Genomic DNA, 26,841 nt, shown 5'->3' with positions numbered 1-26,841 from the left:
TTGTGTACTTTTATTGCGGTAAAATGAAAGTATTTGAACATTGTATTACTTTTACTCTAGTATTAGACGTGAGGAGGGTACTTCATCCTCCACATCTGTGTTCTAGTGAACTATTAAATCATCTGTGAATGGTTGTGATGTGGCAAAAAGCCAAGACGTGTCGGCGTGGGTTGCTGACTTTGCGGCAGTCTCACTGAGGACAGTCCGTGCTGGGACCGGGGGGCCCGTCCCGCCCGTCCCCCCCTCACGGAGAGAGGGCACAGCCCAGAAGCCCCGAGGCCCGGCGAGGGGTGCACATCCAAAGCTTCCAGGCCAAGTCACGGTTGTTAAGTTATCATTGGACAATCGCTGTTTGAGGAAGGGGAATGTTGCATAATTCTGTGTATCTGATGGTCTTTGACCGACCTCCCTTACTTGTTGCAAAGCGTATAAAGCCTCCTTAAGCTTAGCAGCAGGATAAGAGCCTGTCTGTCTCTGCTGGCAGCGTTGGAAGTGTGTCAACCACAGGAACAGATTGCCGAGGAAGACGGCAGCCGGGTTCTGACCTCAGAGAGCGCTTAATGTCCCACAGTTCCAGGACGGACGCTTCGGGGGAGCCCTGAGATGTTTACAGTCCTGACGGGGTGCAGATTTGGAGGATACTGTACGCTGATGCCGCGTGACTGTAAACAAACACGACATGCAAAACCGGGAGGGAGACGGGTTTGTGTTTCTGCCTGCTTTTGTGCGATAGGAAGAAAGCGTGACACAAAGAGAGCCGGGAGACAGCTTTATTTACACTCGGTTAAATAACACTCGACCTTCTTCTCGTCAATGTTTAGTTTTTGTTTTCTAGTAAACAGTTACATCCACAGGCGGGCGTGTGATCACAAAGCATCCAATCTGCCGCCGCGGGGGCTTTTGGAGCGTGATGTCGGGGTGTGAATGCTCCGGCTGGCTGCTGAAATGTGGCTGCTTTGAAGGAACGCTTCAACATTTTGAGGGAATGTGCTCAGTAGCTTCCTGGTGGAGAGTTAGATGAGAAGGTCGATACGAGTCTCAACACTAACAGCTTGTTGATCTTCAGCCAAATGCCGACTCAAAGCGTTGTATGTCAACATGAGCATCGTTTTAAAATATAAAACATCTCTGAGTCCGGCCCAAAAATGAACACAGAACCTCCTGTGATTCATTTCAGTCTGTTATTCAGTGATTTAATGTGATTTTCACTAAACCCATGAAAGTCCTGCTGTCTTTACAGACGTGGGAACTAACAGCTGCTCTTCAACTCAAAAAAGCTAAAGTCTGAGGCTTATTAGAGAAGATTAAACTTCATTGACAATGTTATAGTTAATGCCTTTTGTTAAATTCCTCTATAACTAGGAATATTAATTAAACAATGGTATTAAAACACTAACCATACTAGAGACTAAGGCTCAGTTCCAAGGTTGTAATTTTAGTGATTAGCGTTGTTACAAACTTTGAATGAGGTCTCTCTGGAAGGATTAACTGTCAGGGCAACTTGCAGCTAACCTTGTTTGTTTGTTTGTTTATTTATTTATTTGTTTACATGAGTGTCTGCACGCATGTGTGTGTGAGTGTGTATGAGTGTGTGTGTGTGTGAGAGAGAGAGAGAGAGACAAGAGAAGGTGAATTTTCCCTGGGCCAAGGTGCCCTTCAGTATGAAAGTAAATCCCAAACGTTTGAGTGGAGCTGCCCGGCGGCAGACAGGAGGAGAGCGTGTGGAAGCAGGGTGCTGCTGCAGGGTGCTGCTGCAGGGTGCTGCTGCAGGGTGCTGAAGCAGGGTGCTGCTGCAGGGCCTCATGGGTGGAGCTGGAAAAACCCTGCCGTGATAAATACCGCATTGTAAACAAGCGTGGGCTAATGATCTCCACAGATTTAACTGTGCAAACAGGTCACATGACACCACATTGTGTGGGTTGCATCGTGGATGTGAGACAGTAGTGGAGGGAGAGAGAGAGAGACAGAGAGAGAGAGACAGAGACGGACTGAGAGAGAGAGACCCACACAGAGAGAGAGAGAGAGAGAGAGACATACAGACAAACACACAGAGAGAGAGAGAGAGAGACCCACAGAGAGAGAGAGACAGAGACAGACACAGAGAGAGAGAGACAGACAGAGAGAGAGACCCACAGAGAGAGAGACCCACACAGAGAGAGAGAGAGAGCGACAGACACAGAGAGAGAGAGAGAGAGACAGACAGAGAGAGAGAGACAGACAGAGAGAGAGACCCACACAGACAGGGAGAGAGAGAGACAGACACAGAGAGAGAGAGAGAGAGAGAGAGAGAGAGAGAGACAGACAGAGAGAGAGAGAAAGAGACAGACAGAGAGAGAGGGAGAGAGAGAGACCCACACACAGAGAGAGAGAGAGAGAGAGAGAGAGCGACAGACACAGAGAGAGAGAGAGACAGACAGAGAGAGAGACCCACACAGACAGGGAGAGAGAGAGACAGACAGAGAGAGAGAGAGAGACAGACAGATAGAGAGACCCACAGAGAGAGAGAGAGAGACATACAGACAAACACACAGAGAGAGAGAGAGACCCACAGAGAGAGAGAGAGAGAGACAGACAGATAGAGAGACCCACAGAGAGAGAGACCCACACAGAGAGAGCGACAGACACAGAGAGAGAGAGAGAGACAGACAGAGAGAGAGACCCACACAGACAGGGAGAGAGAGAGACAGACACAGAGAGAGAGAGAGACAGACAGATAGAGAGACCCACAGAGAGAGAGAGAGAGAGACAGACAGAGAGAGAGGGAGAGAGAGAGACCCACACGGAGAGAGACAGACAGACAGAGAGAGAGAGACCCACACAGAGAGGGAGAGAGAGAGAGACAGACACAGAGAGAGAGAGACAGACAGAGAGAGAGACAGATAGAGACCCACAGAGAGAGAGATAGACAGACAGAGAGAGAGAGAGAGAGACCCACAGAGAGAGAGAGACCCACACAGAGAGAGGGAGAGAGAGAGAGACCCACAGAGAGAGGGAGAGAGAGAGACCCACGGAGAGAGGGAGAGAGAGACAGACAGAGAGAGAGAGAGACCCACACAGAGAGAAAGGGAGAGAGAGACAGACAGAGAGGGAGAGAGAGACAGACAGACAGAGAGAGAGAGAGAGAGAGACCCACACAGGGAGAGGGAGAGAGACCCAGAGAGAGAGAGAGAGAGATCCACACAGAGAGAGAGAGAGAGACAGACAGAGAGAGAGAGAGGGATTGTGGGGCTCTGAGAGGGAAAAGGAGGTTTCCAATGGGATCTCTGGAGCCGAGAATGCAGCTAGCGGTACAGTAGGTGAGAAGAATGATTATTAAGCCGATCAAAGGGAGCACGCCGATGCTAATTGCTGCCTGTAATGTTGTCGGCGCTGTGCTGCTGGATTAGACCTCCCTCTCCAGACGCCGCGGGGATGTGCACGCCAGCAGCACCACGCCTCAGACGCACAGCATCGGATATGCAGCATCCACTGATCCGACTCCGTCTTGATCCTCCCCTGTTTGGCCCACTTCATCAGCATCTCCCACTCTTTTTACACTGGTTCAATCCCCGCCAGAGGCCCCCCCCCCCCATCAAACCACACAGCTAATCAAATTCATACTAAAGATCAGAGATGGTTGTTAAACATGGTGGTGGCATTGTTCATGTCACACACAAGTTTCCCCCATTTTTTCACGTTGTAATATGTTTTATTTATGGAATACCAAACATTTGTTACTACCAGCTGTTCCATTTTCTTCTATTTCTCTGTTTTAAATGATTGTAAATTGAATATTGTTCAATTTTGGACTCGTCGAAAAATCAAATGATCTACAGATTAATCAATAATCAAAATAATCCTCCGTTGCGGTCCTAATTTGATTTGGATTCATTTCTCTCTGCCATTCTGGCTATTTATGGAGCTACAATCATGTGATCTAATATGCATTAAACATATCTCATTTAAGGTCTTAAAGTCTTAACAGAGTCGATTTCGGATGCAAAATTCAGAAGAGCAATGTTTCTTAGCAGCAGTTTTAAGAATGGCTCGTTTTTTAATTTCTGTGATTAAGTACTGACGTATTTTCTTTCTAACTGCATTGATAGCATGACGAGGAGGAAGGTTACCTCTATAATACATGTTTAAATCCTTGGTGGCATCAGAACATGACAGAAACCAGACAGACACAGAACAAACAGCAGCTGGAGGGATGCGTTTCATTTAAGTCGACATCCTGATTGTTTCGCCTTAAAACATCCTCGGGCTGCGATTCTACTCATGAATTTAAGAGAAAACACCAATTTCCCTCCTCGCCATCTTCCACGTCACGTGTGTTCGATGGCAAAAAAACATGAGGTTGACACACAATTGTTTCATTAAGGACTTGATGTCGGGCTGAAATCCCGACCCTAACGTACGGATCGTCCTCCATGCTCCACAAAAAAAAAAACGTGCATTTAAACGACTAATGCCTGTGGATATTTAAACCTGTCAGCATGTATTAGCTGTGCCTTTAAAGAGTTTCCAGAGGAGAAATGCATTAAAGTAGCTGGTCTGTTTTTGTTAATGATATGTTATTTGCAGCCAGAACACTTTTTGTAGTCGACAGTCGATCACACACTGAGATGATACATGAGTCACGCTCCTGACTGGCGAGCTGCTTTCATTGTTAATCTGACTTTTCTTGTTGGTTACCGCTGAGCTGTGGGCGAAGACGACGTGTGGCGTTCACAGTGTAGAATTAGAGGAGGAATTTTGAGCAGCTGTGACAGAATCAGCTGAGCTTTAATGGGACCAAACCTCATAAAACTCGTTGGCGAAAGGTGGAAGGAAATGCAGCATGAAAGTCAACTACAGTCTTTCTTATTTAAGATCCAAATGCGGTAAAGTAGGCAGCTCTGAAGTCATACAGTTTTAATGCAGAATTAGTTTTATTTTGTCTGTATAAATCCTACACACTGTTTATATATAGTAGTATATAGTAAGTATTTGTTTGTTTTGAACACTTATTTTATTGCATAGCATAACATAGTTCCATGATTTATTTATTCATAAAGTTAGGAGTTGAGTTAGTGTCAAACACATCAAAACGTATTTCTACTTCCCTTGAATTATTTTCGATACTTGCTGACTATATTTCTTCCATATATTTTTTTTTAATGTCAATCCAGGAAATGAATATCTCTCTAGCATGTTGACTTTGAAGTTACTTTCATCTGTAGGCGTCGTGTCGCTGCTCCCTTATACCCCAGTTGGCTGTCTGTCCCTACATGACCATCAGATGAGCGATGACCTGGCCCTGTCACGCTGCTGTCAGCTGTATAACGAGGCTGTCAGGGAGAAACAAACTGCCCACCTCGTGGTTAACGCTGTGGTTCTGCTCCTCGTGTGATTGGCAGGCATCACCCAGGAGATGATCAACGAGACACGGGCGTCAACGGAGAGGAGGATGATGGGGGACGTTCAGGACCTGCTGAGACAGGGAGAGGAGGTCAACCAACAGGACTCCCAAGGAGCTACGCTGGTAAGAGCTCTTTTTGTTTCTCCGCCTCGATTTTAAACGAGCTGAATAAAAGTTTATCGATTAAGTAATCGAACACGACAGGTTTGCACCGAGAGGAAAAAGGAAAGGCTGTGTAAACGTTCAGAAGAGCATCTTTATTATAGATTCGCCTTTTAATGATTCTGCGTTCTGCACCACTGGATCACGAGGCTATAAAACCTTTACTGCAAATTATTTAGAGGCTCATTATCTTCTTAAAGGCAAATCAGCTGTGTGATTGCAATATACTCTTTTATATAGATATAAAAGTGAGCACTGAATGCAGCTGCAGTTAAAACGATGTACCGGTAGATTAAAATAAGCCTTTAATAATGAATATGTACGCCACAAAGCTGGTGTAGGCAACTTCGGAGAAACCAACGAGATCCAACCAAAACATCCCCACCTCATTTTAATCATTACACGCGGCAGCCAGTTTTTAATTTTTCTCTTAGATCATTTGATTGATTGATTGCTGTCGAGATGTAAAGAGAATTTAACCAGTGAGCAAACAAATGGAACAAAGATGCTTCTAAAATAAATTGCCTACCCTAGTTTTAATGAAAAACAATAATGAACTGTGAATCATATAAGCAAAATTGAATACGCAGACAATCAGATTGGAAATGTTGTTATAATTGAGATAGTCTTTGTTGCCTGGAATCAAACACAATCCACCGTGAACCCGACGAATAAGCAAAGAAAAGCTTCCACTTACAGGAGAAAAAGCTGTGTGCTAATAAGAAATGCACTGAAAACAAAAGCTAAAACCTTCAAATAATATGCATTTTTTATGAACAAATTAAAACAGAAGCTAAAAACTTCAAATATGATGCATTTTTTATGAACAAATTAAAATAAAATAACAAAAGCCTGGCTGAGGTGCAGTGAGACACGTTTAGGTATGGTGTATATAAAGTTCATGATAGGCATAACTGCTTAAGGTGAAATCTGTAAGGCATTAAAGATATAAGTGCAGCCATCAAGTCTTTTTGTGCTTTCGTTCCTGCATATTGAGTGCATTAGAGAGGATCCAGGACACTTTCTTATGCTTTAAATGGTGAGTCACAGCCACATGTTCTTGTATTAATGGAGCGGTCTATTTACTGAACTGGTAAATGTGTTTTGTGTAGAAGTGAGAGAGGAAGAGTCAAATAGGGCACACACACAAAAAAAAGTGTCAGCGTATTATTTCCTGGGGAGAGCGTATGATGTCACTTAATTAAGTCTTTATTAAGTATCAGGGATTTATCCGCGCTGGGGAAACAACGTGACAGAGCGCTGGATGAAAATAGCCAGGGGACATTACACGGTAGAAGCCCAAATGAACCTGTTCGGCTTTAAAGTCTGACTGCAGATTGTCCAATTGAGCTGCTCGTCCCCGTTGCTTCATGCATCCTGGTTAATCTTCATCCGAGCATGATGGAGCAAACCGGAGCATGCCTTATTCAAATCTCTGGCGAGGAAGAGAGGAAGAGACCTGGAACTGGTGGGACGTTATTCAAGGTTAATCTTTTGTTTTTTTCCGCTGAAATCATTGAGCGTCCTTGTTTTGGTGCGCAGGGACAGTGACTTTCATCCTTCTGTGGTTGCATTTGATCAAATGAGAGATGATTTCATCCCAGTTTAACTGATGAGAAATAATAAACCACTTCAAGAGGACGGGAGAAAGCTGCAGTTACCTGTTGGTGTGAAAGGTACTAACTAAGCCGATCCCAGCTGTCATTGGGCGAAGGCAGGGTACACCCTGGACAGGTTGCCAGTCTATCACAGGACCGACATGTAGAGACAGACAACCATTCACACTCACATTCACACCTACGGGCAATTTAGAGTCATCAATGAACCTATCCCCATCCTGCATGTCTTTGGACTGTGGGAGGAAGCCGGAGAACCCGGAGAGAACCCACGCTTACACGGGGAGAACATGCAAACTCCACACAGAAGGAACCCGGGCCCGGGAATCGAACCCTCTCGCTGTGAGGCGACAGTGCTACCCACGACACCACCGTGCAGCCCTCCAATGTGATAGCATTAAAAACCAACTTGAAAAAGAACCGTGATAAGATCGTGGATCGTGATCCTGCCTGGCTGAGGAAACTGAAACACTCTGAGGAAACCATCGTGCAAGGACATTTTTCAGACATGAATGAAACTTATGATACTAGCAGCGTGGCAACCACAGTCCACGGCCTCAAATGTATTCATACATTTTATACCTGATCATAATCACCATAATGGTGCACATTTTCAGCCTCCAGAAACCGCCACCGCTGACTAAAATACAATAAAACCAGACAGACCCGAGGCCGAATCGGCCTTCGTGTGCTCCCAGATGTCTGTTTGTTCCTCAGACACACAGAGATTTTAATTAAATTGTTATTCTAAGGACTAATCCCTGAACATACTCTACCTGAAAATGTTAAAATACCTAAAAGGAGCACTCACACTCAAAAACACAAAGTTTAGTGCAATTTTCTCCCTTTATTTCACCTCAAAATTAGTTCAAGGTTGTAAAATCATTACAAATAATTATCCTTGGGGTTTGCTGGTCAAGTGGTCACCTGTGACTCTCCACCTGTATTACATTGGCTGTATAACACGTTGCACTGTCTGGGCTTCTGCTGGTTTAAGAGGTTAAGATGAGTCAGTATCCTGATAGAATAGATACAATAAAAACGTGTGCAGAGGTTCTCTTTTCTAAGCTCCTGGTAAGTTTCTGACCCACAGAGTGGGGTCATGTCAGACAAGCAGGATCCGCTTTTTATCTGGAACTATTCATGCAGTTGGGTTTACAAACAGCAGAAGAGCTGCTCCAGCTGGTCGTTTTTTTTTTTAATAATCTTGTGGACCTAATCTGACAAAGCATTAGTGATTAAAATGTGCTTTGGGATGCACCCACGTTTTTGCATGTGCTGTGTCATGTTCTATATGGTCAGCATTTTTGAGTCAGCGGTACATTTTTATTTACCCTCTGAATTGTGGCTGTAGTGTGAAACCCACGCTGGATGTTTATGCACGGAGCGAAGCTGTAGCGATGGAGTAAAAGCTCATCATTGTTCCTCCTCTGCCGTTGCAGCTCCACATCGCAGCAGCGAGCGGCTACGTGCAGGCTGCAGAGCTGCTGCTGGAGGGGGGGGCTCGCATGGACCTGAGAGACTCCGATGGGTGGCAGCCTCTCCACGCTGCAGCGTGCTGGGGTCAGGTAAGGTAAACATTACAGGAAACAGGAAACCGATAAGCTGACACGCACAAAGGTTTCTGAAACCGTTAATGTCGTTTGCTGCTACTGTATTTTTTTTGTTGTCGTTTCAGATGCATGTGGCAGAGCTGTTGGTGTCTCATGGAGCAAGTCTCAATGCCAAGACCTTCCTCGACGAGACCCCCATCGGTATATGTACCCCTCAGCACTCTTATCAATACACCCGGGGGAAGCTTCAGAAAACAAACGTCTTGTTTACAGATTGTTCCGTCAAGTTTAGGCAAATCTAAACTTTTGTTTTACAGTTTTTGGCTGGCTAAAATAACAAGTTTCACAATGTAAGGATATGAACTTAAGTGTATGTTGAGTCAGTGAAACTGGTTGCATCACTCAGGATAATAATCATCTAAACAGGCTGGTTTTGTTTTTCATTTTTAAGAGGGTATCACAAGCACAGCGCCCGCAGTGTCTTTTGAAAGCAGCTGACATTCCCTCGTCTTCATCCTTCTCATTCTCAGATCTGTGCGAAGACGAGGAGTTCAGAGCCATCCTGCTGGACCTCAAACACAAACATGACATTATCATGAAGTCACAGCTCAAACACAAGACCTCGCTGTGTAGGCGGACCTCCAGTGCAGGCAGTCGTGGGTAAGTGCTGACACCTGCTGGTGATACTGCTGCTACTGCAAGTGGGATTTAACATTGTTTATTTACTTCTCTTGCCCCCCAAAGAGACACGAACGTTCAGCAGAAATGCTTGTCAGTGAACGCAGCTGTCAGTTCAGTACAGATCTTTTGTCTGAGTTCTGCATTCTGTAACTTTTTTTGTGATTTTTCTTTTAATTTTTCTTTTATATGCACGCTCTATCCTCTCGACTGGTTTAAGTACAAGCAATTTCAGAGAGTATAATCTAGAAATGAAGAATTGTGCTTTATCCATATGTGACGGCATGTTTCTTTCCTCCATGCACATCTCACTGGAAACCCGCGTGTCGACAGGAAAGTGGTGCGGCGAGCAAGCCTGTCGGACAGACACAACTTGTGCCGTAAAGAGTACGAGACGGAGGCCATCGTGTGGAGAGGAGGAAGAGAGGAGGAGGATGAAAAGGAGAAAGAGTCTGATCAGGAGATCCCGGTGGTTAATGTAAGTCTTTGGGTTATTTATCCTTTATTTGTGTTGACAGTTTTACATCTCGGGGTTTCTACACAGTATGGAAAAGTATGGAATTAGATTTTGGTCATTTCCAAGTTGTATATGTTTGTAAAAAAGAAAACAGTGTGGTGAAATATTGGTGTTTCCAGATTACTGGCCCTATTTTTGGAGCAGGCATTTTGATCAGGCAGCCAGCCCAACCAAAAAGGGGGGGCGTGAAGTTATGACCTTGGATAGTTTGTCATAGAAAAAAAAGAATAATAAAGTCATAGTATTGCATATCAGCAAAGATGTCAAATTAAAGTATATCATGAAAGTCATAGCATAGTAAATCATAAGTAATGTCATACAAAAACATCTTAGTATGTCATACAAAATGTTGTGAAAAAGTCATATAAAAGAATGTTGAAAATAAATCTGTTTTCAACAAACTATACAACTTTTTTATGACTTTTTTTGACGTACTTTACGACTTTTTTAGACATATTGTCTTTTTTTTAAAAGTGGGTGGTATACGGTGACTCCTCGATAACTGATTGCACATACACTTGCATATTTATACACATTTGCATGGTCTCTGAATGACAAGAATTATTAGAATTAAAACTACTAGAATGTTTGAATTTTGATTCATCAACCACCTAATTAGACACCATTTGATGGAAAAAACGGATTTCATAGGGCCCTAAATAATAGGTGAATGCATTACATATACTGTATGTTACGTGGGATGACAAGTAAGCAGATTAGTTGGAGATGGCTTTTGGTATTTTGCAGTCGAGTTGGCTCTCCTGTGGACTTTGTCTTGTAAGTGTGGCTCTACTGGGAAAAAGAGTGAGGATCACTGGACTAGTACATCAAAATAATAAATAAATAAACAATGAAAATTCATACAATGAAAAAAAATGTAAGAAAATAATTTAAAAGTCATAGTATAAAATGACACAAAAAGTCATAGTATATCATAGTAAAGTAGTAGTAGTAACACACTTCCTGCACATGTCTTGTCAGATATTACATAACTCAAAAATATTTAGCACAGGCAGCAATAATAATCTCTCCCACACATCTGGAGTGTAAATGTCAGATTTCAGTAGAAATGTGTCAAGAGGTTTTCGTCAGAACTATCTTGATGATCAAACAGGAAGAAACCCACGATGGAAAAATATGGCAATACAATCCACCAACGGTAGAGCCAATAGATAAGAACACACTTATCTGAGTGCTGCAGTTGCTTTTTCTACTACTGGAAAAAAAATATCTGTCTTGCTCTATTCATAATCACGATTATAAACTATATTAAGATTTCACACATTGACTGCAATACATTGAGGCACTTAAACAACAGATGATTGAAGACAAACAATACATTTAATAATAATAATCTGAGATGGTCTGTTAAGGCAGAAAAGTATATTTGAACATTTTGTCAATACAGAGTCAGGCCTGAATAGATGTAATCATCTAAAAGAGAGATTATTAGATTATAAGTCATCTTTCCTGATGTTCTGCAGGTCAAACCAGTCGTAGCTGTGGAGCTGCCAGACAAGTCCAAGCTGCCAACCATCCTCAAAGACGGCAACGGCAAACAGAACGGCCTCATCTCCACGACGACGTCCACCCCACCGCAACCACCCTCCAATGGCAACACGGCATCGCCATCGTCTGATAAGGGCGGGGTCAGCGCCACCCCGCCCAATCAGGAGGAAGCCTGGCCGAGAGAGCGCGCTCAGACTCTGTCCGAGCTCAAGAAACAGAGGGCCGCCGCCAAATTGTTGAATCACCCCATGTTCAACGGTCACCTCGGTAACGGCTCCACAGACTCCTTCGCTGATGCCAAAAACAACTCCGAGGACCCCCGCATGCCACTGGTCTCCTCCAATGGCAACGCGGTTTACTACACGCCAGCCAGCGGCGACCCGCCCCTCCTCAAACTCAAACAGCCAATAGATGAAGAGCAGCCGAAGGTGGGAACCTGCTGCTGCGTGTCATAGCACCCCGATCACGTGAGGAAAGCGAGGAAGGAGGGGATGAAGGTAGGGAGGAGGGAGCGTTCCTGTCTTTTTTCCCTCCCCTCCTTTTAACTTCTCCGAGAGAAGATGGCCAGAAACTGAAACCTGCCATGTGACTCCTGCTACCGTGAGGCATCTTGTCCACACATGTTTCCAACGTAGCAGAGAAGAGGAAAGGAACTGAGCAGTGCCACTTGGATTAAAATTAATTTCCACATTTGAGTCTCTTCAAGACGAAGAAGCTCTCTGGCCCTGCTGTCCCCTTTTCACAATCAAAGTGGACAGATTTGTTTCGCTTTTCACCTGGAAAGGGTCGAAAATCACGAAAGTAGAGAAGATCTCAAGGTACAAGGTGCATGTTCTGCCTTCAGCGATGGCTCTTTTTATTTTACCGTGAATATGGATGGTTATCACGTGCTTAAACGACATTTTGTTAAGGACAAACTCACATTGTTCTGATGCTTTTTTTTGGTCACATTCTTGCTGAAATGTGCAGGAAAGCCATCACAGAACAGTCCACATGTATCTCATTACATCATGTTGCACTGCAACATATGAGAAAACGTAGCAAAAGGAGATCTGTGACTCTGAAGTATCTGTCATGTAAAAATGCTGCCTGCGTAAGTAAAGGGAAGGAATGCCATAAAAAAAAGTGGTAAAATATTCAGGAAATGTACTTCTACAGCAAGAGATAACAGGAAAGAGTATAGTTGTGCACTAGTGTTTGAAACTGTCGCTATATTCGGTCATCTATCCTTTACCTCACCGTCCTCTCACGTCCAACCTGAACTGACGGGTCGTGCTCTGTTATGCATAACCCACGTTGTGCTCTCTCTCTCTCTCTCTCTCTCTCTCTCTATCGTTTAGATAATTTAAACAAGACATGTTTGAAATGACTGTGCATTTATTTATGAATTTAATGTCATGTGTAAAGAAAAAACACATTATGGTTCCTAAAGTTGAGTGTATTTATTATTTGGATGTTGTGTGGAGAGCTTGAATGCAATATAAGAAGAGCTGGGGAGTCGCCCAGCAAAGCACCTTCTGACATGGAGAACCCAACGTTCAACTGATAAAAGTATAGTCAGAGTTACTGTCTACTATATGCTATTATAATCACGCAAACAAGCCATCCTATTGGGATGGATTTCATATTTGTGTCACTACAAATAACAGTGTTATTTGTTTGTTTGTTTTGGGGGGAGGGGGTTCTTCTGGTGGCCATTGTGTGGCTTTATCTCCTCCCAGTCACTGTATTTGTTTCATTAACAGAAATTGTAAGTGTTATCTAATGAATTACTGTAAGTATGGAATTGTATGCTTGCCTCAGTTTTTTCCCTTTAACATTACCACATGGATTTGGTTATGTAGCGAGCCCACACCAGTATGTCAGGTGTCCTTCAATGCAAAATGGGTTCAACATAACATAAAAACATCGTTTTTCTGCTTAATTAAAAGAATAGTTTGACATTTTGGGGGAAATGTGCTTTCTTGCCGAAGGTTAGATGAGAAGACCGCTTCACATTTAAACCCACAGATATGAGAGTGGTATGAATCTCCTCAACTACCTCAGGAAAGAAATCATATTTCCCTACTCCTTTAATTAATAACAGCTCCTCTAATCTCCTTGTGAGTGCCAAAGAGTCCTCCGTGATTACAAAAAACGTGAAAAGTTTGGGGGAAGACTAACTTTGTAGAGACTTGTTTGTTCCCGATGTCCAACCCAATGCGACTACCCATAATGCCACTTTATCATCCCCCGCAACATCAACTGTACAGTGTCAAATATTTGTACAGATGTGTATGTAAATATGTTTGTATTAGTATCCCCTGATCCGTCTGTGTTGTCACTGTTGAGGAACATATCAGATAATTTACCCAAGTTAAACATTGTCAGTTATCGAGGGGCAAAATGTGAGTGTATGTAGCCGCCTTCAGTATTCTAACATACATCCCCCCCCCCCTGCTGTTGCTGTGACAAGCATCTGCGGTTGGTTTTCTTTTCTGTGCAACTTTCTGCAATGGTCAGTTTTCTATTTTTTTATGTTTCGAAGCAGTTTTTCACCTCAATTTGGGGAAGTCAAAATTAAGTCACAGTCAAAGAGATTGCAATATTTCCTTTTTTCCAAATAAGTGTGCCGAGAGTGACATCGTGTTTTCCGTCAGCTTAAGGTTACAACAGTTCATCTTTGATTCTATTTAAATATCTGTTCTGCTTCCTCATCTATGAAGTCCAAATCACATACGATTGTAATTTTGACCTGGTCAGTGACTCCGTTTTAGCCAGAAAGGGACGGTCTGTTAAAAAGTAGCCTGTGTTCTCATGGTATGGATCAAAGCTTGTGTTTGTCTGCAGGCATATCAAGATAAAAAAAACAACAAAAAATAACTACTGATTTTGTAATTACTGGAAGATGTGGATGGTTGCATTAACATATTTTGAATAAATTGTATATTTTGAGAATTTTATATGGTCTCTGAATGAGTAAAGCTCTTTATTCTGGGGGGTTAATCAGATGTTTTTGTATTTTAATAAATATAAGCCCTGTTGGCCTGGACACAAGCATGAATGCCGACTACACTGTTGGATAAAACAGAACATTTGGAAACATCACCATCTGCTTTTCATAGATGTGACTAATTGAGAAAATATCTACTTGCAGCTCTGGCAGTATCGTTCATAGATCTATCACATGAATGTAGAGGACACTACCCATCTTTTAAAAGCATTATGTCCCTGAAAACTGGATTCAGACAGCTAGTTGCTGAAGTCACATGAAAATACGGTCTGCAGCTCACGTTTGCACGCCGTCTAAAGGTTACTAACATTTTCTCACCCCGACACGGATGCTTTCTCTGCCCTTCTTCTACAGCCTTTTTTTTCTGTTGTGAAACAGGCAGAGGCTGGACAGTCCTTCACCACACAGCTGTCAGGGTCTTGGCCCAGCATCAACTGCTTGCTTCAATGACGTTCTCTGTTGTCTTCCCCCCCTCCTCTCCCTCCGAACTTCCTCTCATTCACCGGCCGGGGGGTCAGCAGGGTCATTACTTCAGGCTGCACCCAGCATTACATTTTCAGACACGTAACTGTTGGATAACAGGGACAAGACGAGAAGAAAGTTTAGAAAAGTAACAGTATATTTTGGTTTCTTAAAAGGCCACATTTTTGATATAGTTGTCAGTCGTTTGCTGAGATGCTTTTCAGTATTTACAGTACCACAGGCTCATGAACAGGCTAATACTGGCTGATACGTCCAATCAGGGATTTGAAAAGACAAGCATTAACTAATTTGCCGAGTGTCGACAGCCAGTTACTATCATCTATGTGTCTTGAGTAAATGTTAGGAGAGATCAGCCTTTCATCTGAAGCTGCCTCAGTGTGTCGAAGGCATATAGACGGAGAGAGAGGACAATGGTGCTGAAAACACATGATCCGGGGCTGCATTAACCTCATCTGCATGGCCTGGCTTTTGCTATTGTGCCTGAGCTAAGTCCGGGGCCAGCTGGCTCAGGTCCCGGTCCTTCAGTACTCTTCACTGAAGGGCGAAGTGGATCGCTGCCAGGAAGAGCATACAGACGCATACTGACCACTCTGCTGGTCACATAAACGGAGGGATGATGATGGACGGCGCTGAGCAGCAGTTAGGAATGTGGCAGCTAAAGTAGGAAAATGAACCCGTGCCAGGAGTTAGCTTGGACGCCATGACGGCGGGATGGGTGGAAGGAAGGGACGTCACACTGATGAAATAATGATATGCAAATGAAGGGTGGATGGTGGGCCTGCGAGGAGGCCACAACTATTGACCAGACTGCCAGCTTGTTGGAAGACGGATAGAAGAGCTGCACAAAAAGAACAGATGGATAGATGGAGGGATGACTCAGTGGGTCATGATGTCTGCCCGGTTCCCAGGATCTGTTGGAATTAACTGGGATTCAGTGTCCTATTTAAATGCACGATGTCTAAGTGGAGCAGGTCAATTTCTGTCTGTCTGTCTGTCTGTCGGACCGCTGATAACAGCCCTACTTCGATCGGAGGTAAATCCCTCTCTCAATAGGCTGAGCGATAAGTCTGTTACTCACTCTCTGGCATGAGACACAGTGTCGGCGCAGCAGCTACTGACTGAATGCTGAGTGATAAGAGTTGATATCATTATCACAAGTATTCTAAAATACACTGGCGGGTCGGCTCCAGGAAATACAATGTCGGTTGATTCAGCACAACGGAAATATCACAACACTATTGGATGACATTTCTGTAATTTACCGCCATAAGTACAGCCTCACAGAGCTTTAAGTGGCTTTACACAAACTATTATCGTGAAATTAATGGGGAAATGAGTGCTCAGATCTCTTCATGTGTGTTAATCAACAACTCATGTTAGATTTTAAATATAATTTGCTAAAAAATATTCATTTTAATGTGTTGAAATCATCACAATTAAATCTAATTGAACCACTAGATAATCATTTCTGTTGTTGCGTTTGTTTTGTTTTTTTTTAAATGGTAGAACGCCATGTTTTTCACCAAAGGGCCAAAATCTATTGAAATAATTATGATAATTATGATATAATGATGTGGGCGCTGTATACTATTGGAATAAGAGAAGCTACTAAAGCAGTTGGAAAGCAGTACAAGCCTCTAAACAACTAGAATTTTAAGGACACAATATTAAGTTACCAACAGGTAGGCTTCAAAAACCAGATGGACTGGTTTGTCACAAGAACGCATTCCCTTCTTCAACAGAAAATAAATGACAAACCCTGTCATAATATGGTAGCCTATGCCAGGACAATGTTTTAAAAAACATCATAGTATAGTACCTCCAAAGAAAGTAATAATATAGTGTCAGTCATACATTTTGCAAAAGTCATAAAAATGGCATAACTTAGTATGTCATGAAAAATGGTAAAATGTCATAAAATGGTCACTATCAAAAGTATTGACTGTTATACGTCCTATACAAGTTAAACATTTCATACTGTAGTTTGCCATTAAAAAAACATTGTATAGTTTGTCAGAAAACTCAACAGGTCATCAAAAGGTATTTCATAAAAGTTATTGTGTAAAAATAAACTCATAGTTTATTACACCATAAAACATGTTATTAGTATGTATCAAGGCATCCATGTTTAATTCTTTAACTTATAAAAAGTATATTTTAACAAACCCCAGATATGAAGAGGGACATTTAAAAACAATAGCTATTTTAAAATCAGCCCACATGTTGGTTTTGTGGCTGTGCCGGGGAAAGGTCAGAGGCTGTGTTGCTGCCTTGACAGTGCATCGTTTTCCGTGGCTTCCTGCCAAACATCCAACCCTGTTCTTTATCTCACCTCCTACTCACTCTCACTGTTCTCTCTCTGACTTTTACTTTCACTGTGTGGATGCATATCTAACTGTAATGTATGTCTGAGAAAAACTTAACTGTTTCAGGAAAGAATGACCACACACTCGACACACCGCAAGTTATGATTAATTATGAGGCAAAACTAACCAAAACCTTTTGTTTCTCACAACTGCCTTTTTAGATTGGGCTCTTATTTTGTTAGCTCTTCTATATTATGGTTTTGTACAGACATGCATGTTTGCATGAGAACATACTAACATTCACTCAAGTACATTCACATTATGGTCAATTGTACTTCTGTAAAAATGTTGAAGTACTTTTCTCGACAACTTCCATTTTATACTTCTCCTCTACACATCAGAGGGAGATATTGTAGTTCTTTTTTTACTACCACTACAAGTATTAGACTGCTAGTTACTTTGCATACAAAGTAGATGATCGTCTCATCAATTATGATGTATTTTATTGATTAAATAACCCAACAATAAACAAATATGTGAATGCTGCAGTAAGGCCTGAGTGGTAACAGAATGACACTCTGACAGGGGCTGTTCTGTAGTAAAATGAATACTTTTACTTTATTTTTCAATTACATTTTGGTAATATTTTGTATGTACTTAAGTCAACAAAAGGGATTTAGTTGGATTGTGGAGTTTGGATCAGTTCATCGCCTTCTCTGCTCTGACAAACAACTGGAGCAATGTTCGGGACTCAAGCTGTTCCACCCCCGCCTGACATCGGGAATAACCAGAAAGCAAGTGGGAATATAACCAATAGACAACGGTGTTAAAGTACACACATTCTATGTTCAAATAAAAAAGTGAAAAGGTACATGCTCTGAAATTTAAGTATGGAAATACTAATAAGAAAAACATAATGAACAATTCCCCTCAAATACATTAAAACTAAAATAACGAGCCTGTTTCAAAAAATGGGGGGAAATGTGGAGTAAAAAGTAAAAAAGTTGTCAGAAAAATAAATACTCAAGAAAAGTACAGATACCTGAAAATGTTACTTAAGTACAGTACTTCGTTACTTGTGTGCTGAACTTCTTTCTTTTTTCTTTTATCTCTGACCCCTTTAATCTAGTGGGTCATCACTGGAAGCGGCACCACAGAGGCTGTTTATGATATAATTGAATTGCAGGAATTAACACGGTTACACCTTTAAGTACTGCCCCCCTCCTCCCCCTCCTCCCCCTCCCTCTCCCTTCGCGCGGAGCTTTTCCGTCTGCGATTGCGCGTCAGCTCCCATTGGCTGTGGCTGCTAATCGGTGACCCGGAGGAGCGGAGGGAGGCAGGAGGGACAGGGGGACAGCATGTTTACAGCTACTTACGCTCACAGCTTGTTCTAAACGACTCGCTCGCTTTATAGCGCCGGTTTCGGAGACACGGAGCTCGTTTCGGGTCGGTCGGCGACCATGTTGTTGTTGTGTCGCGCGGGGAGGCTGTCCGCGGCAGCAGCCCTGGATCCGGCTTTCAAGTCAACGGGCTCGCGTCTCGTGCAGGTCATCGCGACCGGTCCGAGGGACGTCACCCTGACGTTACGCAAGGGTCACGCGTTTCAGCGGTACCGGTGTTTCTGCGTGTCCGTCGGGGGTGTCGACGCAACGACTCTCGCGCACCTGGAGAAACAGCTACAGCGACGGGACCGGCAGCCTGTCCAGCACCGGGACCCACCGGGAGCTCTTCACTGGGGATACGTGGACCGGGTGGCTGCCAGACCGCCGAGTCTCTCCGAGCGCGTCCGAAGCCAAGGCGGTAACGTAGATTTTATCACGCAGCCGCTCGCGGCAAACGGGCGACACCGCAGCGGAGGGGCGCCGGCGGGCAATGGTTTGTTTACAGGTGCCTGGGGGGTTTCCAGTCGACTCTGCTCTACGGGGACAATGCAGACCAGAGCCTCGTCCACGAAGACGAGCGATGCCGGCGGGCAGCAGGCAGCCGACAACAAAGGGGTAATTTAAAGCGATTCAACTCAAGTGTTTGTCCAACCCCGGTGGAAAGTTAACAAGCGCGCGCGGGTCCCCCCGTCTGTGTCAACACAGTGTTCTACTGGTGGTGGGGGGGAAACCCCTAAGTGCCCGGATTGAACTCAAAACCATGAAATATGCAAAAAGCTGCCCGCATGCCGGGGCCGCCTCAGTGACTACCATCCTGGAAGCAGGCAGCCGTGTTATATAAGGCAGCATGACGCGCACAGCTTTGTGGGCTGTCTCCATTTGTAGTCCATGCATAATTGATCGGTGGCAGAAGTGTTGCAGGGTTCAGAGAGAGCATATGCTGACTCACCGTTCAACAGGCTCTGGGACACCTGACTCCTCAGACTGGCTCCTTTTTATAGAGTCACCTTTTTACACATTCAATTTGAATAACTTACACAGGCATGTGCTCTTCAGCGGGTGAGTCAACACCAATTATGTGAACGAGATAAATAAATACTATGTGGGTGATCTTGACCTGCTTTGAGCATTTCTTATAGGCCACAACAATCTGTACGTTATGCAGGAAATACATTTGAGGCTTATTCAGAATTATTTCACAAAACACCCAGCATGTCTACAGTCAGGATGCTGACTTTGATGAGGCGGATGGGAATTACCTTTAAAGAGATGTGATTATACATTGAGTTATTGTGATTATACATTGAGGTATTGTGATTATACATTGAGGTATTTTTGACCCGATGGCCGTGCTACAGGAAAAGCCAGTTAATTGCAAAAGTCATCAACCAATATCTGCACCAACTTTCACTGCATTCAGTAGTTGTTAAAGACAGACAAGTAATAAGAAATTACAGGAAAACCCAAACGAGACGAGAAGGTTATAAATCACGCTGTAATCTAAAAACTGCCGCAGTAAGTGACGGTTTAGTTTGACTTTCTCGTCTTATCAAGATCAAACACCCAGCAGTCACTCTTTAGCCTCTGCTTGAGAAACTTTTCCATTTCCCCCCCCTGCTCAGTCTCTTCATGCGAGTGTCTTTGTCCGTATTTGTGTGCCACTGTGACTTTGCATGTGTTTTCATGTCTCTGAAAAGCTGTTATCAGACACAGCAGCAGCACTGTTCCCCTCCCATACACCCTCCCTGGCACAACTCCCTTTGGCCGCAGACTCACATGACCCTCCCACACTGCTGCCTGCCTTTTACTTTTAGCTCGGCCTGAAAGCCAAAGGCCTGCTCCCCGGGCCCACTCTGGGCTTTCAATTGTCCATTGTTGGCAGGCCAGTGAAGACGTCACCGGGACCATGGCTTTATCCAAGGGACTTGGGACAAAATTTTGCAAGACAAATTGCAGTCGTTATCTTCTTCTTCATTGTTTCTGTCCTCTTGATTAATTGTCTGGCTCAGGCCTACAAAGGAAGACTGTCTGAAGCAAGCAGAATGTCAGTCCAGCAAAAACAGCGTTGAGGAATATAAATGCAAGTTGCTGTTGGGGCAAATGCATGGCGGTGACTGTAAAAGTTGCAAATTTGTTTTAACTGTGAGTTGCATCCAGTTTATATGTTTTACAAGTAACTATTTTATATAACATCATCGCCATAGTTACCATTTCTGTACTCTTTCATCTGCTCTTCATACTCTGGAAAAGTATGTTCACATAGTTTCCATCAGCCTACAGTTTATCATCATCACAGTTCAAGTTAACTTTGACTTGATTATTTACTCATCGCCTGTTAAAGAGCACAATATTTTGTCTAATTATAGGATGATGTCATACATGCCTGGGTTACTTCCTGTTCTCTGAGGGAAGGACTGCGTTTCCTCTTGTCTGAAAATATATTTGAATGAATTTGCTTCCCATGGAACCTGAACATGATGCTGTTCTCTCAGCTGGCCTTTTTTACCGTTTCACTTTTAGTTTAATAGTCCTCATTATAACAAAAAAAACAGGCAATAAAGCTGAAATAAATCCCCCCCTAGTATCCGGAATCATAATGGAAACATCTAATTAACTTGAAAGGGTCCCATAAAAGGTATTTAGTTGTAATTGTATTTCCAGAGCCGGCAACTGGGCGACCTTGAACACCAGCAGATGTGTCCATGTAACTGGATACAAACTGAATGCAGACTCTTGGTCTTGTTAAATGTACGTTCTTCAAGTATTTCCTGACTGATGTCATACTCTTATTTCAACACAGGGATACTCGTGGACTGCTCTGTGGGTTAAAATGTCAAGCATGATTCAGCATTTTCTCCCACTGTATTGTGCTTTCCTGATCTGCAATGCTTTGTTATTTTCATCATGACCCCATTTATGCCCATGTAGCCTAGTTCTGTGGGGTCCCTGAACCTAATCATGTCTAAAGTCCTTAAATAAGCATTCAAGTGACACACTTTTAAACTGCACTTGTTTTTTTGGTTCATGGTGCAGCAGGGGGCTCCAGACATGGTTTGAATGCGTTTCAATTTACTGGTAGAGCTGTTTTCATCACTGACACACTGAAATGGAGCACCCCAGAAATCAGTATTATACAGAATGCTCTGATTTAAACGTTTTCCACACATGACAACTATTTTAATTCGGATTACATTCAGTACTCAAATTAAATTTTCCCTTATTATATTTCCCCCCAAATTGTAAACTGTATAAGGTTAGAGTGACCTGAGTTTTGATCTTTTAAAAATACGTTGTATATGTTCTGCTGCATTAAGCACGACGTCCTGCCCTCGCTGCTTTAGTTCGAGGGAGGATGTGTTTATTTACATGCTGTAAAGTCAACACACTGCAGGCTCTGTCTTATTTTAGGTTTCCTGTGTCCCAAGCTACTCTCAGAGTCACATCTACGCCACCAATGCTCTGTCGCAGTGTTTTGTCGCGTGTGTTGTAGTTCACTAATGTGTTTTTACTGCCATCACTGGAGTAACCCGTCTGCTCCCTGCTACATGTCAGACGGTCTGGGGCTTGTTCTACTCGGAGAGTGGTGTGTCTGGAGGTCACAAACTCTGACTACCGTGCACGTGTGTGCACCAGTGAAAGGCTCCTTGTGTGTGCGTTGGTAAAAGAGAGTGACTGACTTGGTGGCTGTATGAAAGGGTAAATGGTGATGTGAATCAACCACACAGCAGCAGTGTATGTTTAATCAGCTGACTCGGCTTGTGAAAGTCCAGGCTTTGTTTGTTCTACTTGCGTGACCTCAACTTTGAGCTTTATGAAGCGCGATCTTAGCTCACTGTCTTTTATATTTTGATGATGCTTGCATTTCTGTATCTGACCTTAAAAAAAAAAAAAATTACTTATTTTAAAGATAACAAATATTGCTTTTGGTATTTGTTGTGATATTTTGTATAATAAGATATTGTTTTAGTACTATCATGCAAATGCAAACAACAGTAACCCTGGACTTTTAAAGTCAGAGATGATTGGAATTTGCTACTATGTATTGCATCTGTAAATAAAGGTTACATTTTCTTTTGACGAGATGAGTAACAAATTGATGTCGGGCTTCTGTGTCACCAGTCACAACAGCACCTAACACACACCGTCAGTGTCAAGTGGATATAACAGGAAATAATTGGTTGCGCTTTTCTGCCTCGCATGTTTAAATCCAATATATAAATGGTCAAGAAGTGAAGCCTCCATTACGGAGTTTGTCAGTTTTGTAATTTGAGGAAGCTCTTGGAATATTAACCCGAAAAGCTTTGTGGTTTCGTATGCCAAGTTTATGCCAATTTGAATCCCACTTCCTCTTGTGTCAATTGTATCTCCTCTTCGTTTTTGTCTAGATCGATCTCGTCTTTTGTCCTGATCACTCCCTCAAATTCTGCTCTCTTTTATTTTGTCCAGGGCGGGCAGAATTTAAAAGAGGCATCTACTGCCTACTCATCTCCAGGGAAAGTCCAGGGGGAACCAGAGGGAGGAAAACTAAGCAAGACCCAGCAGCTAAAGAAGGTCTTCAAGGAGTATGGAGCGGTGGGAGTTTCCTTTCATATCGGGATCTCCCTCATGTCCCTGGGAATGTTCTACCTCCTTATATCCAGGTGACAAAACAACACATTATTGCTCTTTCTACAGGTGGGGGATCAGTGGCCACACTTCCTGTTAGCACCTGGATCCTTGTTCTCAGCATGAGAAGGAGAGATTCCTCTATTGATGACAAACCATAACAGTCTACACTGAGCTGAAGCAACATTTTCAGAATTTTTCCCAAGTATTTTGGGAAATGTAGGATATCACTGACAAGAATCAAATAAAATGCAAGTCGACAACACATTATAACATAACTCTGGGATGCATCACACATCATTGCACAACACTCATTATTAAATATTATCTACCAGTTTGCACAGGAATGTACTGACCCGTGGGCTGCTTCTACACAGAGGAATGCAAAATGCCTGGTGCAAATTGGCAGAAAATGGGACCCGTTATGAGAGGAGGCAAAGTACGGGCGGTATGGCAGAATCTCCACTCAGTCGGACACATAATGCCGGCCCTGTTGTTGTTCAAATACTACTCACTGCTGTCTGAGCCAGACACAGACACCAAAATCATGTTTAATAAAACATGAGTTAGTTTTCTCTCCTTGCAAGCGTTTCTTTTAGACTCCTTGCACACAAAGTTAAAAGCTAAAGCAGCACAGCAAAGCCGAGGAGCATCAGTCCAGACGTTATTTCTGGCCCTCGTCTTGTCTTGGTGGCCACGTAACAGGAGAGACTTGATCATCCTGTCTGTAACAACAGTTGATCATTATCAGAGCCCAGGAGCATGGCCTGCTAATTCAGTTGGGGAAACTGTTTTCAGGGTGTGGATGGATCCTTATATTTAGTCGACTAAAGTGAGAGTGAAAATGAGAGCATTGATTGAAGCATAATCCTTGTGATAGCACTCTCTACATTTTCAAATGAAAATGCCACAACTCTACAAAACTCACTACAAGCAGTGATGCATGTTTCTTGTTGAACCTGCTTCTTATGCCAATGCAATACATTTCAATTTCAATTCAAAAAGCACCAAAATAAATTATACAACATTATTTATTCAACACAGCTCCCTCTGGTGGACATACAAGTGACTTGTTCTCACCACTTAAGCGGAACAAAAAGAAGGAATGGGCTCTACTTGTTTACTTTATGTTAAATCTCTTGAGATCCTGGAGGATACACAAGCCAGGGTTATTATTGCAGCGTGGGGCTTTTTGGACTTATTTTTGGGCTCTGGAAGCAACTCTAAGTTTAACTATTGACTTCTCTGAGAGGTTTTGCTTAACCTTATATGGCTGATGTTGCTGAATGTCATCATTATTTATTATTAACGTATATATTCTCAATGTTGGTCACGTCACGTTTTTAAATGTTTATTTATTTAATACATGTATTTGTTTGTTTGAAATATTATTATTCATATTTTTTGTTTTTAATTTTTCTGTGCAAAAGAATTGTGATTACACACACACACACACACACACACACACACACACACACACACACACACACACACACAGACTGGGGAGGGCAGAGCCCGACATGTCTTTGTGTGTTTGTATCAATCATTTAGTACAGACAAACGTGTGAGTGATCACCCAACATGAATTCTATGTACTCCTAACCAGTTTCCTCTGTCATCCGTCTCCCCAGTGGGATCGATATGACTGCCTTGCTGTGCAAAGTGGGCTTCAGCGAGGCGGTCGTTCAGTCTAAAATGGCAGCAGGGACGAGCACGTTTGTCTTGGCCTACGCCATCCACAAGCTCTTCGCTCCGGTGCGAATCAGCATCACTCTGGTGTCCGTGCCTCTCATCGTGCGCTACTTCAGAAAGACTGGTCACTTTAAACCCCCTACACCTGCACCCTGACGACCCCGCTCTGCTGCCTCACCAAGCAACAAGCATTCTGACTGTTAATAGCCATATAATTAAAACGCCTGTATATATCCTTTTGCCTTCCTCTAGAAACGACTCGTCCTTCATCGGTTGTCATTGTGAATTCAGGTGAAACATTTTCTTCGATAGTTCCAGTAGAGTCAATGTGTTCATTTGTGTAACTGTAGAACGAAGTGTAATGACTCTCTGAAAAACGAGTGAATTTAGAGTCGTGATTCAATGTGTGTGCATTCCAAAAAAAAAAAACTGAAACTAAAGGCTGAAAAAGCTAGAATATTTATTTACAATCAGAGGTGTGATCAGGGATTTTAAGCTTTTACAGTGGGTGGTCTCTTAATGCTGTGAAGGTTCCCTGTGGGGACCAGTGGAAAAAGCTGATCTCTCCTCCACTGTTCCTCGTTAGCTGACGAGGCCACGTTCTGGTGTTCTGTGAATCAGCAGAATAATTCAGGTTCTCTCCATCTCCTACCTCGCTCCTCTCTCTCTCTCCTGTCCTTACTTAGCTCAGACTCTCCTACACTGTTTTTGTTTCCTGCCGTTGTTTTGCTCCCCTGCTATTTTTCTTCTTAACGCCCCTCCTGGCATCCATTCCCTTACTGTGCCTGTATCTTCTATCCCTCCTCTTCTTTAATTTAGCAAATGCCACTGCCGGAGCATTAATGCCGAGTACATTAATCTCCAAGTGAAGCTGATTGTAGTTGAATGAAGAATGTTGGTTTGTGAAGGTTTTTTTCTGATTGAATAGACATATTTAACTATTAAAAATGAGAGTTCTCTTATATATTTGGTGTTTTTGTTATGAAATACTGCTATAACTCAATGAGGTGATATTTTTATATTACCCAGGCTGCACAAAATTACCCAAACAATTCCTCTCAATCCTGCACTTTCACTCGACGGCGTTTCCAGCTGGAGTTGGGGGAGACCAAAAACAGCTAAAAGAGTGCCAGAAACAAGTAAGCTGGAAGGCAATTAACACCTGATTTGCCAACATGTCAGTCTTATCAAAGGGTTTAGCTAAAATTCTTCTTCTATAATGGTTTCTTTTTATTCCAAAGTAAGTGTTTCCACCACCAATTTCATTTAATTTGAACATTTTCTTGTCATTAACTCATTTTCATGAAGAGAAAACACATTAAGAATATCAAAAGCTGATTTGTACTTAAAGGCAGTCCCAACAGATACAGAAGATCAGTTTTTAAACTATAACAATTATATAATTGCATTACTTTTCAACCTTACATGGAGAGGTGCTACCTTTAGTTGCACTTCTCCTTTTCCACCACAGTGGGGAGCTCCTGAACTACAAATACAGCGCTGTTCTTCCTCCATTACTCTGGGGGGAAAAAGAGAACGCATCATACAGCTCTCATCTCTCATAAGATTGAATGTCTTTGCACTCTTAATGTCTTCAAGATGAATATCAGCGTTATATCACAAGAAGGCGCATCGCTCCTCATGCGTCCTACAAATATGATGTAGTAAAATGCTTCCCCAACTTCTTCGGCGTTGCTCAATGTGACAGATCGCTGTCTGCAAAGCAACAATAAAGTCAGCGTAAACATATTGGGAGATTACTCAAAACATAAAACAACAGGATTTCTTGTCATAGTCAACTGGATGATACTTCAACTTGAAACAGTGGTCTGAACAAACTGCGTTATTAAAAGGTTGAAATAAAGCACTGCCATGATGGTAAATACACTCAACAAAAATATAAACGCAACACTTTTGTTTTTGCTCCCATTTTTCATGAGATGGACTTAAAGATCTAAAATTCATT

General features: G+C 42.8%; 2 protein-coding genes across 2 annotated transcripts in view; both read left to right on the top strand.

The window, feature by feature from the left end:
* Positions 1-12,540, top strand: part of ppp1r16b (protein phosphatase 1, regulatory subunit 16B) — a 67,803-nt gene extending 55,263 nt beyond the window's left edge. The window contains exons 6-11 of the mRNA XM_084023499.1: positions 5,379-5,503; positions 8,601-8,726; positions 8,837-8,912; positions 9,242-9,371; positions 9,723-9,867; positions 11,391-12,540. Coding sequence (XP_083879625.1) covers positions 5,379-5,503; positions 8,601-8,726; positions 8,837-8,912; positions 9,242-9,371; positions 9,723-9,867; positions 11,391-11,870 — 1,082 coding nt within the window. The 3' untranslated portion in view covers positions 11,871-12,540. The remainder of the gene's footprint in view (positions 1-5,378; positions 5,504-8,600; positions 8,727-8,836; positions 8,913-9,241; positions 9,372-9,722; positions 9,868-11,390) is intronic.
* A 5,945-nt stretch (positions 12,541-18,485) lies between these two features.
* fam210b (family with sequence similarity 210 member B) lies at positions 18,486-25,839 on the top strand. Its single transcript, XM_084023606.1, has 3 exons — positions 18,486-19,193; positions 23,025-23,218; positions 24,815-25,839. Exons 1-3 carry the CDS (start codon positions 18,657-18,659, stop codon positions 25,029-25,031), a joined length of 948 nt encoding a protein of 315 aa, XP_083879732.1. The 5' UTR covers positions 18,486-18,656; the 3' UTR covers positions 25,032-25,839.
* Positions 25,840-26,841: the final 1,002 nt, after the last annotated feature.

The sequence above is a fragment of the Eutrigla gurnardus genome (assembly GCF_963514095.1).
Source record: "Eutrigla gurnardus genome assembly, chromosome: 2".
Taxonomy (NCBI): Eukaryota; Metazoa; Chordata; class Actinopteri; order Perciformes; family Triglidae; genus Eutrigla; species Eutrigla gurnardus.
This window is presented reverse-complemented; position numbering and strand designations above follow the sequence as displayed.

Coding starts and splice junctions, on each gene's coding strand:
- fam210b (XM_084023606.1), top strand. CDS start 18,657: ATGTTGTTGTTGTGTCGCGCGGGGAGGCTGTCCGCGGCAGCAGCCCTG. Junction 19,194..23,024: donor AGGCAGCCGACAACAAAGGG/GTAATTTAAAGC, acceptor TATTTTGTCCAG/GGCGGGCAGAATTTAAAAGA. Junction 23,219..24,814: donor TTCTACCTCCTTATATCCAG/GTGACAAAACAA, acceptor CCGTCTCCCCAG/TGGGATCGATATGACTGCCT.